Source organism: Tursiops truncatus, chromosome 20, assembly GCF_011762595.2.
Source record: "Tursiops truncatus isolate mTurTru1 chromosome 20, mTurTru1.mat.Y, whole genome shotgun sequence".
In the NCBI taxonomy this organism is placed as follows: Eukaryota; Metazoa; Chordata; class Mammalia; order Artiodactyla; family Delphinidae; genus Tursiops; species Tursiops truncatus.
In genome coordinates this window covers 28,186,487-28,202,864 of record NC_047053.1, presented here as the reverse complement: position 1 = coordinate 28,202,864, position 16,378 = coordinate 28,186,487, and the positions used below count along the sequence as shown (strand labels likewise).

At 46.7% G+C, this 16,378-nt stretch overlaps 1 protein-coding gene across 6 annotated transcripts; it reads left to right on the top strand.

The window, feature by feature from the left end:
• Positions 1–4,792: 4,792 nt before the first annotated feature.
• MKS1 (MKS transition zone complex subunit 1) lies at positions 4,793–16,128 on the top strand. Of its 6 annotated transcripts, XM_033846906.2 has the most exons (18): positions 4,793–4,917; positions 5,331–5,440; positions 6,562–6,632; positions 7,106–7,261; positions 8,263–8,360; positions 8,549–8,677; positions 8,941–9,045; positions 9,486–9,594; positions 10,125–10,181; positions 11,255–11,297; positions 11,554–11,619; positions 13,097–13,167; positions 13,502–13,571; positions 13,671–13,778; positions 14,457–14,590; positions 15,080–15,162; positions 15,249–15,346; positions 15,454–15,685. In XM_033846906.2, exons 1-18 carry the CDS (start codon positions 4,838–4,840, stop codon positions 15,543–15,545), a joined length of 1,680 nt encoding a protein of 559 aa, XP_033702797.1. In that variant the 5' UTR covers positions 4,793–4,837; the 3' UTR covers positions 15,546–15,685. The 6 variants fall into 6 exon arrangements, with proteins under 6 accessions (XP_033702797.1, XP_033702802.1, XP_073654072.1 ...); XM_033846911.2 differs by lacking the exon at positions 15,080–15,162 and having other exon boundaries at positions 15,454–16,128; XM_073797972.1 differs by lacking the exon at positions 5,331–5,440 and having other exon boundaries at positions 4,811–4,917.
• The last annotated feature ends 250 nt before the right edge of the window (positions 16,129–16,378 follow it).

The following is a 16,378-nucleotide window of genomic DNA, read 5'->3' as shown; positions in this document are numbered from 1 at the left end:
AGCCATGGCCGCTGGGCCTGCGCATCCGGAGCCTGTGCTCCGCACCGAGAGAGGCCACAACAGTGAGAGGCCCGCGTACCACAAAAAAAAAAAAAAAAAAGATACTTAACATTACTAATCATCAGGGAAATGCAAATCAAAACCACAATGAAACATCACCTCACACCTTTCAGAATGGCTATTATCAAAAAGAGAACAAATAACAAGTGTTGGTGAGGATGTGGTAAAAAGGGAACCCTAATGCACTTTTGGTGGGAATGTAAATTGGTATAGCTGGTGTGGAAAACAATATGGAGGGTCCTCAAAAACTTAAATATAGAACTACCATATGATTCAGCAATTCCACTCCTGAGTATTTATCTGAAGAAAATGAAAACACTAATTCAAAAAGGTATATGCACTGCAATGTTCATTGCAGCATTATTTACAATAGCCAAGGTATGGAAGCAACCTAAGAGTTCATTGATAGATGAATGGATAAAGAAGATGTGGAATATTATACACAATGGAATATTAGCCATAAAAAGAATGAAATCTTGCCATATGCAACAGCATGCATGGGCTTACAGGGTATTATGCTAAGTGACATAAGTTAGAGAAAGTCAAATACTGAACATTTTCACTTATATGTGAGACTTAAAAAAGAAAAAAGTATAATAAAACATAAAAAAACAGAAACAGACTCACAGATACAGAGAACGAACTTGTGGCTGCCAGAAGGGAGGAGCGTGCAGGGATGGGCAAAATAGGTGAAGGGGATTAAGAGGTACAAACTACCGCTTAAAAAATAAAAGTCACAGGGATAAATGTCCAGCACAAGTAGTATGGTCAATAATATTGTAATAACTTTGTATGGTGTATAATCTATAAAAATATTGAGTCACTATGCTGTACACCTGAAATTAATATAATATTGTAATATTTTTTAAAAAGAAAATAAATAAATGCTTGTATTACAAACAAAAAGAAAAAAGTGTTGATATCTCCAACTATAATTGTGGATTTCTTTCATTTCTACCAATTTTTGCTTCATGTATTTTGAAGCTCTGTTATTAACTGCATAAATATTTAGGTTTCTTATGTCCTCTTGATGAATCGATGCATTTATCATTACAAAATATACCTCTTTATTCTTGATCATATCCCTTGTTTTGAAGTCTATTTTGTCTGTTATTAATATAGCCACTCTAGCTTTCTTTTGATCAGTGTTTGTTTGGTATATCTTTTTCCATCCTTTAACTTTTAAAAACATTTTTTTCTTTTCCTACTTTTGTTTTCTCCCAGTTTTATTGAGATATAATTGACATACGGCACTGTGTAAATTCAAAGTGTATAGCATAATGATTTGACTTATATATGTCATGAAATGATTATCACAGTAAGTTTAGTAGACATCCATAATCTCATACAAAATTACAGAATACAAAAATACACATACGAAATTAAAGAAATAGAAAAAAATATTTTTCCTTGCAATGAGGATGCTTAGGATTTACCTTCTTAACAACTTTCACGTGTAACATACAGCAGTGTTAATTATATTTATCATGTTGTACCTTACATACCTAGTACTTATTTTGATTATAACTGGAAATTTGCACCTTTTGACTGTCTTCATCCAATTCCCTCTCCCCCCACCCCCCACATCTGGTAACCACAAATCTGATCTTTCTTCTATGAGTTTGTTTGTTTTTGGAGTATAACTGACCTACAACATTATGTTATACAACATAGTGATGTGATATTTCTATACATTTCAAAATGATCACCATGGTAAGTCTAGTTTTGATCTGTCACCATACAAGGATATTACAAAATTATTTACTATATTCTCCACAAAGTACATTTCATACCCATGACATTTATTTTGCAACTAGAAGTTTGTACTTCTTAATCTCCCTCATCTATTTCTTTCCTCTCCCCACCTCCCTCCCCTCTGGCAATCTCCTATTTGTTCTCTGTATCTATATCTCTGTTTCATTGTTTGTTCACTTGTTTTATTTTTTAGATTCCACATATAAATGAAATCATGAAGTAATTTTCTTTCTCTGCCTTTTTTCACTTAGCAAAATACCCTCTGTATCCATCCTGTTGTCACAAATGGCAAGATTTCGTTCCATTTTTTTAACTTTTAAAGTATCAATGTCTTTATATTTAAAGTGAGCTTCTTGTAGACAGCATATAGTTGGATCTTGCTTTTTATCCAATCTGACAATTTCTGCTTTATGGTGTGTTTATGGCCCCGTCCTCCATCTTCAAAGTCAGGGAGAAAGAGAGAAAAGCAAGAGTCAAGTCTGTTACTCCTCATAAGATTGTTCCATTTCAGTAGGATCTCTTCTCTGGACCAAGGTGAGTTCAAGGGATAGTAATTAGGCATAAAGCATAGACACTGTGGGACCCAGAAGAATTTTTGAAGAACTGCTTTCCTAAAGTCTTGTAGTGGGGAGAGCCCAAGTAAGTTATAAAGTACCAACTGGAGAGGGGAAAGAGAGAGCAATTGGGCTGTTATGATATAGCTCAGATGTGGCTGGTTTAAGAAAGAAAAAATGGGGGTTGGGGGTGGGAGTAGATGTAAGGAGGCAGCACAGTTCAAAGGAAAGTCTATAGGTTTGAGTCAAAACATCCTGAACATAAGTCCAGGCTCTATACTTCTTGGTCATAAGACTGAGTAGTAAAATTAATGTCTTGGTTTATAAATATGTGAAATGGAGGCAATATCTACCCTTTGTGATGGTTTGTGTAAGTGTTTTCTAGCCAAAAAAACAAAAAACAAAAAACCTCCAAATAATGGTTCCATTTTAGGGAGAACACATTAAATGTCAACTCTGAACCTTCCTGACTGGGGATGGGGGAGGAAGGGTTGCTGGGGGCGGTACAAGGGATTTTGGCCTTTATGCTATATAATCCAAACTTTTGATGTTTAAGAAGATGTCAGTATATAAATGTAGTGGGGATCAGGCTACTCTTGATATCAGGGTACAAACTCCTTCCAGAATCTGATAAAAGCCATGGACTCTTTCCAGAAAATGGCCCCCACAAAAATCTAGGGAGGTTTTTTTTAATTGACATAGAGTTGAGTTAGAACATATTAGTTCAGGTGTACAACATAGGGATTCAATATTTTTTATAGATACTCCAGTTAAAGTTATTACAAAATAATGCTATATTTCCCTGTGCTGTAAAGTATATCTCTGCTGCTTATTTATTTTATACATAGTACTTTGTATCTCTTAATCTCATACTGGTACCCCCTACTGGTAAGGGAAAGAGTCAATAGACCCCTTGAACTCTCCTCATGGATCCCAATTTTAAGAATCCTGATTTATACCAGTAAATAAGGAGAATAAAAATCTAGTTTACCTGTATAAAAATAATTCAACTATGGTTAGACAAATAACTTATATTTCCATACCATGTGGTACAGTACCTATTTTGTCTATGTCAGATTGACTTTGCTATAAGTTTGATTTGGTATAAAACTAAACTGTTGGTCCTGGCTCCACCTTTATCATTTGCTGTTCATGTGGCACAGTGTTGCCTATGCACAACTTTAAAAGAAAAAATTAGAGTGGCTTTTCTCTTAAAAGCTAATATTCTGCCTCCATGGTTTCACCTGTCGAAATAATTATTTCCCAGATTGGCAACTGTGTGCTCTTATAGAATAAATTGGTAGGTGAGAGGTCGTGAAGCAGAGTGGAAGGTGTTCAGGCTTCAAAAGACAGACCTGGCCTGGAATCTCAGCTCCTTCACCACTTACTAGAGTTCAGCCTTCAAGCGCTGGCCTTCAATAACTTCATTGATTAAATGAGAATAACAAATACCTACTTAAGGGGTTTCTAGGAGGATTGGGGACAATACAAACAAAGCACCCAGGCTGTATCAGATCTTAAATAAATAGGGCTATTGTTACGGTGAGTCCTTAGTGTTACACAACAGCACCTTTGTTGCTTAGGGCTCCCAATGCCATATAATGAAACTGGCATGAGATTCTTGAGTTCAGGGGACAATTGCCTACTCTGTTGAGGAAGCAGCAAATGTCAAAGGCTGAAAATTGTTGACATCCCCAAGGTGTCAGGGAGCTAGACTGAAGGTTATGGTGTGTCCTGCCTTTGGCAGTCCAGTGAAGCACGTCTTCATAATGGCATTTTGTTGACTTTTCCCAAGGCCAGTGAGGTATCTAACTAAGGTGGCTTAAAAATCCGGAAATAACACACGCAGGGGAAAACCCAGTGCAATAATGACATCTTTTCCTTCCTTACTGTTAGCTTCCTTGTTTCTTCTTTCTCTGGTTCAGTGAATGCCAACACAAGGATTAATAAATCTTGACACTTTTTTGCCTTCTTCCAAGAATATATTTTCATGTCTGGGTAACCGTCATCACCTCCCCTGACTCCTTTGGGAAGAATGGGTGCATTCTGTGAGTCACCTCCACCGATTAGGAGGCCAAAGTTTCCCAGGATTCAGTGGAAGGCTGTGTCGTGTGGTGGAAAAAGTAGTAGTTGAGAACTCAGGACGCTTGGGTTTGGTGTCCATCACCATTTCTGTCTGAATCTGTATAAAAGCGGCCTCCAGCGCTGCTTTAGTTTCCTCATTTGTAAAGTGCATCAAGTCTGGCCTTGGGTATGAGCGAGCTTCGTTCCCACTCAGGATCAGCGGCAACCCCGCACGAGCCCCAGCCGAAGCGTGCGCTGGCACCAACTGGCCTGCGCCTGCAACGGGCGGGGCTCTGCCGCGCCGCGTAGGGCACCGGGCTCCCGCCTCCCTAACCCAGCGTTTCCGTTGCCAGGGGAACTGGGGCGGCGCGCTTTCCGGCGCAGTCGCGCGCAGCGCAGCTGTCATGGCGGAGACCGTCTGGAGCACTGACACCGGAGAGGCCGTGTATCGCTCTTGGGACCCCGTGCGCAACCTCCGCCTCCGGTAGTCGCATCACCCCAGAGCCCCGTGCTTTTATGCTGTCAGATAATTAGAGCCTGAACTTCGCTTCTTGTTTGCTGGGACCCTCACTTGGGTTTGCAGTCCTGACCGCGGTCACCTCGTCTCCCCGCGTCTCCCTCACTACCCGGCACCCTCTTCACTCACAACTTCCAGACCCACCCTTTCAGGACCCTGCCGCTCCCAAGTTTCTCGAGGCCCTGTGTCTCCAGTACACTCTCCCATCGTCTTCTCCTTAGGTCCCCGTGCCCCACTCACATCCCCTCTGTCGCCTACACCCCGCCACATTCTTGGTAGCCGTACCCTCTTCTGAGTTTTGTTTCTCCATCTTTGCTCTGCGCTCATCTCCTGGTTGAGTGTTTTGTAACGAGAATTTTGGGCTTCTCTTTTCCTGGCAGAGTCCACCTGCAAAGAATCACGTCAAGCAGCTACCTCCATTGCCAGCCTGCTGCCCAGCCTGGGAAGGACCTCATAGACTTGGCCACTTTTAGGCCTCACCCATCCACCAGTGGGTGAATGGTGGTGATGTGGCCGCGTGGGGATCTGGGGAAGGGCCTAGGGTGGAGGTTACCTCTTAAGACAGAGTAGACCCAGGTCTATAGTCTGAGAAAAGGTATAGAGAGGATGGGTTTATTGTCCAAGGTCACAGGGCTGGTAAATGTTGAAGCCAGGATTTGATCCCAGGCAATTTTAACTACTACATTACGTTGTGTAAAATTGAATAAGGCTTGATTCCTGCCGTCAAGATGCTGATCCGAATTGTGGTCAAATGTAGGGAAATAGCAAATACCATACTTTAGATACGTTATAAATTTGCCTGTCAACCTAAATACCATTTGTGGCATTTTTTTCCTAAGAGAAAATATCACTCCAAGCTTGAAACATACAACTAAACACTTTTTAAAACAGCTTAAAAATTGGGGTCTGCTTGGAAAATGTACATATTAACACCGTCTGTGTTCTAGCAGTTTTCCTTATCTGGGAAGCCAGAAAAGTGAGGAAGAGAGGACAGTGTGTTTGCGTTAGGTCACTGGTCTCTCTGCTTTTGTTGTTTCTGTTCAAAAATATTCCTGGGCAAGAGTGTGAGCTGGCAGGTTGTGAAGCATGTGTCTTTGGAAAAGGCACACTCAGCTAGGAGTGTGTGTATTAGATTTGGTTCTTTAAAAAAAAAAATCAGTTGTATGTCTTTCCTTTTCTCTCCTGATACTTGGTCTCTTAAGGTTATAGTGTTAGTGATTCTAGATATACGGCTTCAGGAATAGTGAAGATAAAAATGCCACAGTTCCTGTCTAGCAAATGTAGGCAGTTGGGATTGAGGAAGAGCTATTTAGCCTGTATCTAATAAATGTCAGCTCTTGATACTGAATTAGATCAAATAATTCCTGGAAGGCATGACTTCCTTTTTTTCAAATCAGAGTAGTGATTAAGACTTCTTGGGTCCTAATCTTGGCTTCTACACATATCCACAGCCTCTATAGAGTAAGTCTAGAGTGAGTACTTCATAGATCAGTGAACTCCAACTGATTTTGTGGCAAATATAAGAGCAGGGACTTTGGTTATAACCAACCACAGAGTGAGAAGTGGTGCTAGTTTGGCTCAAACATTTGACTCACTCTGTTGTCTTTGGAGGTGGACACCGCCCGGAGGTAGATGAAGAGGAGGAGGTCGTGATTGGGTGGCAAGAGAAGCTCTTCAGCCAGGTGAGCCAGTGTCCCTTGTCTGCTCAGTCTGCCTCCCCCTGGTCCACCTCCACCTGACTAGTCACAGGGAAGGATTCTTGATACATATGGCTAAACTGATTTCCAGAAAGCTTGTAACAGTTTATACTTTCCACTGTTGTGCTTATGGGGTCAATGGAATATAGTGCCTGCCACTACCCAGTTTCATAATCCTGGGTAAGACACTTTTCATCTCTGGGCCACATACCAAAACAGCAGAATTACTGTTTTGGTATGTCAATTCTGTAATAGCAGAATTGAATTAGACTATCACTGTGGTTCCTTTTAGCTCTAACATTCGTTGGCTCTCCTGTCCTCCATTAGTTTAGATAAATGACAGTTGGCTATGAGAACATGTCAAGTTGCATCAGCTCTATAGAACTAATTTGACCAAACTGTTACAGGAGCAAAATTTGACATATTCTCAGTAGAACTTTGTTTCTTTGTGACCTCAGTTCGAAGTAGATCTGTACCAAAATGAAGCAGCCTGTCAGAGCCCTTTGGATCATCAGTACCGCCAAGAGATTCTGAAGCTGGAGGATCTGGATGGCAGGAAGAACCGACGAATCTTTACCTACACTGACTCTGATAGATACACCAATTTGGAGGAGGTAGCATTCTTCCCCAAGCACCGTAGCTCCCTTCACCTTTGTCTGCCCTAGCTTTCCGGCCTCTCTGTATGTTAACTCGGAAGCCTGTTAAGGGGATACAGACCTTCTGGCAGCCAAGCTGGAGTAGGTGGGCACAGTCTGCGGGTGGTGAGGCTGCTGCTCCCGGCTCCATCTGCTGGAGGGCCTGAGGGAGCCGGCAGTGTCTCTAATCACAGGCTTGCAGCCTACAGACTGGGAGAAGCAACCACTGGGTTTGGCTTCCTCTGTGCATCATGAGATCAGACAGGTGGATGGAGTCTAGAGCCATTTAGATAAAATTCATCACGGATTCAGCCGAAACTGAATATATGGGTTTGAAGAAGGATTCAGTACTGCGTGGGGAATGGCTTATATCCTCAGTTTGCCTATGACAGCTATACCCTCATGGACTTGTTTTACATTTTCTTCTGGATATTCTAACCATCACTAACCATCACTCTCCTGAGGGAGGGGAGTGCCTATATTATCTGATTTTTGTCTGTGACCTTGTAGATCTCTGCAAGGAGCCAGGTGTTAAGTGAATGTTTTTGAAAGATTGATGCTTATATCAGGAAAGCTGTGGGTTGGTAGCATATAAAATTTGGGTTGTCTGTTTTGGTAAACAAAAGAAAATTACAGATAGTCTTCAGTTACCCATGGGAGGGTTTTCCACAGGATACCAGGCAGACTCACCAAACCTTTTGTTGGTATGTGTTTAGAGATTGCAGGCTCATTTTAAGATGAGCATAAATAAACTCATTTCTCAAGGATAATGTGCTGCTGTAACCTTCGGGCAAACCAAGGCTTGGTTGGGCTCTTCCTTGGGCTGTTTGTGCCACTGTGCCCGCCGTCAGTGTGATTGTGAGGTGGCCGTGCGCTGAGGTTCAGGTTCTGTGTGAAGTTTCAGAAGGAAGACTTCCCTCCAGGTCCTTGGTCCCACACGGCCCTGAGCAGGCTTACACTGGGCTGCTCTGTTTTCCCAGCACTGTCAGAAAATGACCACCGCAGCCAGCGAAATGCCGTCATTCTTGGTCGAGCGAATGGCAAATGTCAGGCGGCGACGGCAGGACAGGCGAGGGATGTGAGTGCAAGTGTGTACAGGGCCGTGGCGGCCTCTGTGGTCCGTCCATGCCTGTGTTCCCTGTATGCCCACCAACTCGAGCGTCCCATCCTGCAGCGGGCCTCCACCTTCGTGTGCTCCCCAGAGCTACTCCTTCAGGCTGTTCGGGGGGGTGCCAGGGAAGTGACCCTTCCTGTGGTGTCTCCCAGGGAGGGTGGCATCCTTAAGTCACGAATCGTCACCTGGGAACCCTCAGAAGAGTTCATCCGGAACAGCCATGTCATCAACACCCCTCTTCAGACAATGTACATCATGGCAGACCTGGGTCCCTATGGAAAGTGAGTGAAGCTTCTTACTGCCCAGCTCAGACCTTCATTCTCTTCTCCTGTCACTAACCATCACTCTCCTGTTATAGTCATCCCAGGTATATGGGAGGGAGGGATGTTTTCCTTCTACTTTTTCTTTGGAAGAGAGTATTTTACCATGACAATTCTCACTCCAGCCTCTGTCCTCTCCCCTGATATGTCCTGAACACCTCTTCCTCTTTCCCTGGAGGTGGGGCAGCAGTCTTGAACCCTGGTGTTAATTCCCTGGTTTCTAGGCTTGGCTATAAGAAGTATGAACATGTCCTCTGTACTCTGAAGGTGGACAGTAATGGTGTGATCACAGTAAAACCTGACTTCACTGGCTCCAGAGGACCCTACAGGTGAGAAGAGGAAGAAAGGGATGGCGGAGACTGGCATTGCTTTCCTTGGCTTCACTTCTTGCCCCAAGTTGAGGAGATTCTCTGAAAGCCCTTCATGTGTTCTAACTTTTAAATTCCGAGCCAGTGGTTCATATTCTGTTCCAGGTCATAGACCCTTAGGACACTGGGCAACCTTTTCTCAGAAAATATGCACCTACCCGGATTTGAAAGTGATACCTTCATCAGTGTCGTCAAGTGAAAATAATTCTCTGTGCTGCTGCGTGTAGGGACTAATCAAAACTGAGAGAGATGAACTAGCCAGGTCTTCTCCTCTGGCCTGACTGTTCCTCATCTTACGTCTTAGAATAACAGAACTGTAAATCGGCTCCTCCCTGGGCTGGGTCTGGAGGGCCCCACCTCCTGTTTGCTGAGTTAGTCCCTTTGTGGCTTTGACCTTACAGAATCGAGACAGACGGGGAGAAGCAGGAGCTGTGGAAGTATACGATTGACAGCGTGTCCTCCCTTGCACAGCCTGAGGAGGAAGAGCGGGAGCAGCGTGCGCTCAGGGACGTAAGTGCTGGTTCAGTCTGGGAACCAGAGAGCTGGGAGCCGAGGCCGCGGCCGAGGTTGGGTCAGCAGCTGCAAGGCCTTGCTCTTAGAGGCCTTGCCTGACTTGGGAAGCGCTGCTGACATGTCAGATGTAAGGTTTCGATCCTATTATAAGATCATCACAATAATGACCATTTATTTGAGCATTTGCCATGCTCTGTGCTAGGCCCTTCACATACTTTATTTCATTTAGGCTGTACCACAAGCCTTTAGGTGAATATTTTTATTATTACCACTTTATAAATGAGGAAATGGAGATCAAGAAGCTAAGCAGTCTGCCCGAGGTCACGTAAGTGCGAGAGCCAGGTTGGTCCCAGACCGGTGGACTCCAGAGCCTCTGTGCTTCACGGTCAGATGTCAGTGTCTGGGATGCTTAGGCCCAGCTTTCTGTGGCACGTCCCACTCCTGCTGCTTTTCTCCCTCCCATGCAGATCTGGACCCTGGCCTGGCTGGGGTCGCACCTTGAGTTTCAGTGTGGTTTGTTTCCTCAGCTCTATGGCCGGCACAAGGAGTATCTCAACAGCCTCGTGGGCACTGACTTTGAGACGGTGAGTAGCTGGGTTTCCTGCAGCTCCGCCAGCTGGGTTTCTGTAGCCAGAGCGTTCTGACTGCGGCTCAGTGACAGTTCTCTCTTCAGGGTCCCAAAGACATACTCCTCAGTGGAAAAAAGTAAAAAACAACATTTAGAGTATAGTCCTTGTTATGTTTTAGAAGCATTGCATATTGATATAGAACTGTTAATGCATAGGAAAAGGTCTCAAAGGGCACACACCCTATGGGTGGCTTTCTCTGGGGAGGGGGTGGGATTGGGAAATGGTAGATGGCTATTGGGTGGTGAGAGGGACATGTCAGGAATGTTTACTTTTTATTCTCTAAACTTAGGTGGTTTTGAATTTTTATCAGTGGGAGTGCATTCATGTATTACTTTGTAATTCATTTTATAAATAAATATAAAGATGAAAAGTGTCTTCCTTGCTCTTCATGTAGATATTTTTCCTAATGCCCCATAGAGAGGGAGGGGTGTCATTTCTGTTTGTCAAATAGTTTGGCTCTTAAAACAAAACAAAAGAGTTTAAGTCCGTAATCCTGTGGTCCTATTCTTTGTCTTCTCTTATTCCAGGAGTTCCATTTCTAGATCTGGAAACAAGGAGAGAGTTACCTGGTGGTCTCCCTCTCTCTCTCTAAAAAATTAACTTTCACTATTTTTGTGTTGTATTAGCAACAGATTTTCGGTGTTAAAAAGTGAGATAAGATAGATACACAAATAATTTAACAAGGAAACTTCCTGGTCTCTTGACCTCCCTCTAGAGGGAGCCGGGGTCTCTAGCCTTTCGCCATACGGCGGCAGGCAGCTGTGTTTGCTTCTCTTGGCCGTTCTTGTAAATACCCCACACTTTGTTGCCTTCCCCACCATGTAAATTAGGTGCTTTTTCCATTACATTACTTTAGAAATGAAGGAAACAGATTTATGGAGAAGTGGCAGGTGGGGAGGAAGCGGGATTAGTCACACAGCTGGATCTGGCGTCCAGCATCAGGCCCTCTGGGGATTTACGGGCAGGCTGGAGGAGAGGTGTCGCTTCCCTCAGACCTCCTGATCTGTCCCCACTTCTCTCTACCTCAGACGGTACCAGGTGCCCTCCGGCTCTTTGTAAATGGAGAAGTAGGTAAGTGTCTCACCAGACAGAAGCCCCTTGATGCTGGCAAGTGTCAGATTTAGCTGTGGAGTAATCCTCCCCGCCCCAGTAGAGCCCTTGGGTTGTCCGCAGCACTCGGGAGACTCAGGCATGTGTCTTTCCTGGAAGCACAGGGAGTTCCTGGCCCTTGAGGGACTCGCTTCCACACGTGGGTAGGCCCTTTAGGACTGGGGCGGGTGTTAAGGGTGATAGGAGGATAACCTGAAACAGTTTCCTGTTTTCTTAGTTTCAGCCCAAGGCTATGAGTTTGACAATCTTTACGTCCACTTCTTCGTGGAATTGCCAACTACTAGTAAGTAATATTCATAAGTCTCTCTTTTTACCCATTCTGACAGTTTTCCGGAGGCATTCGGTCAGACTTCCTTCCCCACTCCTCCACTGAAATTGTTACTGTTCCTTTCAAGGTCATAGATCACTTCCAAGATGTGAAACCCTGTGGTGACATCTCTGCCTTCACCCTACTTGGCCTCTCAGCAGCATTCACCACAGCTCACTTTCCTCGCTGTGACTGTCCTCTTGGCTTCTGGCTCTGTGCTCCTCTCGTCTCTCTCATTGGGGGCTCAGCGGCCTTCTTGGCTGTTCCCTCATCTTCTGTTGACCTAAAACTATTAGAGTATCCAAGGCTGGGCCTGGCCTTCTGTTACTCTCTCTCCACGGTCTTTCTAGGTGGCCTCATACATCCTGTGGCTTCAGTACTGTTTGTATGTCTCAGACTCCCGGATGTCCCTCTCTAGCCTTAGCCTCTCCCCTGAACTCCAGAGTCATGTCCACTTACCTCTTGTCGTTCCTGTTTAACGTGACCAAAAGCTTCTTGATTCCCCCTCTTGCCTCACACCTGCCCTCATGGTCTTGCCCATCTTAGCAGAATGGCAATGTCATCTACTTAGTTTCTGATACCAGAAACCTAAGAGACATCCTTGACTCCTCACTTTCTCTAGCTCCCTACCGCCATTCATTCTATCAGCAGTTCTTGGCAGTTCTGTCTCCAGAAGATGTCTTGAATCCTCTGTTCTCTCGAGGACCCTGGGCCAAGCCACCATCATCTCTTGCTTAGGCCGAAGCATTAGGTTTCTAATTTATCCTCTCACTTCCTGTCTTGCTCCCTCTTACGTTTCGTTTGCCACGTGCACCACAGCCTAACTGAGCCTTTAAAATGTAAACCAGTTGTGTCTCTTTTGAACTTAAAGCCCCAGCAGCTTCCCTTCCCACTTAGAGCCAAATCCAGACTCCATTCTCTGAACGAGCTGGCCCCTGCCTATCCCTCCCTTACAGCATTGCAGTTGTAATTTCTGTTCTTGAGCAGGCCAAGTTCATTCCCACCTGAGGGCCTTTTCAGGGCCATTTCTTGTCTGAAAGCTTTTGTGTCCAATCTTTGCACGACTGGTTCTGCTTTAGTTTAGGTTTCAGCCTAAGTGTCGCCTCTGAGTGGTGTTCCCTCACCACCCCGTCTAAATGAGCCTCAAGCCACTCAGTCCCTTCACCCTGTTTTATTTTTACTTTAGCATTTGTTACTACTTGATAGTCTATTTGTTGGTTGGTTTGTTGTCTGTTCCCCCCTCCCAGCCCCAACTGGAATGGTAGCCCCATGAGAGACAGGAAGCTTTTTTATCTGGTCACCAAGATGTCCCCAGTGATCGGTCATAGCACATAGCAGACACACAGTGAATGTGAAATGAACGAGTGAGTGAATGGAGACAGGAACTTTGTCTTTTTCTCAACTGCTTGCCTTCCTCCCCGTTGGCTTACTATATGTGGTCTTTGGTTTTCAGGCTGGTCAAGCCCAGCATTCCAGCAGCTCTCAGGAATAACACAGACCTGTGCCACCAAGTCCCTGGGAACGGTAGGGCAGCGAGAGGGGGCACCTAGGAGGGGGAAGGCATCTGAAGATTATCACGCTCACGGCCTGGGGAAGATTCCAGGGCTGGGTCCGGCCCTTCGCTGTGGGCTCTGCAGGGATGCCTGGTCCAAGGGTTCTCTCTGCCTTTTTGAGAGTGGTAGCAGCTCGGGTTTGGGTGTCCCTTCACCTGTCAGCCTTTTATTTCCTACCTGGGGTGATAGTTTTTCTTTTTCCCTTGGGATGGTGACCTTGTCATTGGCTACAGGGAAAACAAATTCCAAGTGAGCCCTCGTCCACCCCATGACACTGAGTATAAAATAACATTCCTCTTTTTTAGGATAATGTGGCTTACTTCTCCTACCCGTTCACGTTTGAGGCCTCCTTCCTCCACGAGGATGAATCTGCCGGTGAGTGGCCCGGCAGGTGCTCGGCCTTGGGGCCCCTCAGAGAGGCCCTCTCCTGGTGAAGGCCTCCCATGACCTGGCCGCTTCTCCCCCTTGCTGCAGGTGCTCTCCCGGCATGGCCTGTGCTCTACTGCGAGGTCCTTTCGCTGGACTTCTGGCAGAGGTATCGCGTGGAAGGCTATGGGGCTGTGGTGCTGCCTGCCACCCCAGGTGACCGCTCATCCCTGCCCTTCATGTGGCCCATGTGCCCTAGCTCCTAGAAATAAGGCTAACACTTCAGAAGATTCGACCACTTCCTGTGAGGAGTAGGGATGACTGGGAATTAGAAGCACTTAACTTGCAAGATTTCCTTGCTCCTCTTGAGGAAATTCTCCCCCTCTGTTAGAGACAACTGGGTGAAATGACAGCTAACTGGGAAGCTGAGCAGCTCTGGGCTCTGCCTCCGGCTCCTCTGATCTGACTCGTGGCCTCGAGGGAGCAGCCGCGTGGCAAGATGGGCTCTCGGCGGACGTGTATTGAGTGGGTCAGCTCCTTTTGAAATAATAGCCGCTGTCTTCTGTTGTGCGCCAGGCAGTGTGCTAAGTGCTTCTCATTTAATTCTCCCCACCACTCTGTGAGGCATAGGTGTTGTTATTAGGTGAGGAGAATGGGGTTCAGAGAGGTTGAGAAACTTGTCCTGGTGCCCGGGTAATAACTGGCAGAGCTGAGATCTGAATTTCCATCTGATTGATTTTCAAGTGGGTACCCTAAACCACTCTGATGACCTTCACCAGAGGTCAGGCCATTACCAGACCAGGTGTTTTGGTGATGGCGAGGCCCGTGTCATTGCCGGGAAGGCAGCAAGGGAGCATGTGCCATTTCCGGCCCCGTTCTCCGCTTCCTGCACAGGCTCGCACACCCTGACGGTCCCTACGTGGAGGCCGCTGGAGCTGGGCCCGGCGGCCGAGCTCAGGAGGTTTTTCATTGGCGGCTCTCTGGAGCTGGAGGACCTCTCCTACGTGCGGATACCAGGAACCTTCAAGGTGACTTTTGTCTTTGGGGAGACTTCATGCTGGGAACTTATGTCCCTATCTCTTCTGGAGTAAGGTGGAATCTGGGTTAAGGACTCTTAATTGTTCATTGCTTCATTATTGCTTAGTCCCTTCCCTCCTGTCTCGGCCACATCTTGCACCAGGTACAAAGATCACTGCTATCCTAGGAGAGCTCTGGAAAATAGTACACTTAGAGGTTTCCCCTGGTCCCTGTCGGAATAACTGGCCCCTCCTTCCAGCCCATCCCTGAGTCCTCAGGAATCAGAGGATTGGCAGGCAGCTTATAAGACTGCTGATTCTCGAACGAGGTCGGAATGTTCCTTGATTTACAGTTGGGAGGTGGTGGAATCTGGGTGTTGGGATGAAGTTTCCCCAACAGAACTGTTCTCCCCAAGAAGGGGAATAAGAATGGGAGTGAGGCCACTGTGGTGCCTGGGGTCTAGGAACCAACAGAAACCTGACGTTAACCGGGTGCCGCAGGGGGAGCGTCTGAGCCGCTTTGGACTCCGCACAGAGACCACAGGCAGTGTCACCTTCCGCCTGCACTGTCTGCAGCAGTCCAGGTGAGTGGCCATCGCCCTCCGCCTTGGGGCTTCTGACCCTGAGGGCTGCAAGAGCAGCCATGGCCACGTGGCGGGCTCCCCTGCAGGGCCTTCATGGAGTCAAGTTCTCTCCGGAAGAGGATGAGGAGCGTGTTGGACCGTCTGGAGGGATTCAGCCAGCAAAGTTCCATTCACAACGTGCTAGGTAGGCTTCCCCCCACCCAATTCCAGCTACACCCCCCTCCAGCATCCCCGTGGGCCCCATTTCCCCCACACCATGGCAGCTGACTCCTGTGTCTGCTTCCCTCACAGAAGCCTTCCGTCGAGCCCGGCGCCGCATGCAGGAGGCCCGAGAAAGCCTTCCCCAGGACCTCGTGAGCCCCTCGGGAACCATGGTCTCCTAGCTCACTGCAGTCCTGGCCCACCGTGCACGAGGACAAGACGGGTGATATCCAAGGCCTGGGCCCTCTTCGTCTTTCTGATTAGAGACCCCGCTGACCTGCTGAGAACCGGAAGAGCTGAGAATCCTGGGCTGGACCCCTGCCTGGTCTTCAGCTGCTGGGTGGCAACAAAGCCAAACACCCTGTGGCCCCCATATGCTCCCTGTCTTCATATGTCAGCCACTGCAAGTGACCATCGCAACAAGACAGGCTTTTTGGTTTGAGACCAGTTTTGGGGGGAAGCCCAAAGTTAGTTCTGTCCTCGACACAGCCTCCTTTCCGGCCTGTCTCATGGTCTCAGTGGCAGAGGGCAGCAGTACCACCTGCTCCACACCTGCTTTACACATGGAGGCCCGAGAAAGAAGGCGAGAGAGATCTTACACTCCTGGCCTGGGAACCCAGCCTCCTCTTCCCAGGGTAGCCTCCCCTTCCTGCTGGGGGCTTGTTTCTATAGTAAATGAAGGCTGAAGGCAGTGCCCAGTCCTTTCTGCTAGCTAGCTGTCATCTTTTATTGTGCTTTTTGTACATAAAAACTTTTTATACTGACTGACGTTCTGTCGGCTGGTTTTCTGCTTGGGTCGCTTTCACGGCCAAGCTATTCTCCTTGATGTCGGGGCCCCTAACGCTGCTGCCCTTCCCTGCCTTTTCCTACTCCACAGTGTTTCTTTTGATGCTCTAAACTCAGCCTCCAGGGGAGGCTTTAAGGTTAGTGCCAGCTGTGTCTTAGCAGCACTCCTCTTAAACATCTGGAGCAAATCATGGGACTGAGGTCCAGCCCGCGCCCCCCCTGAGCCCAA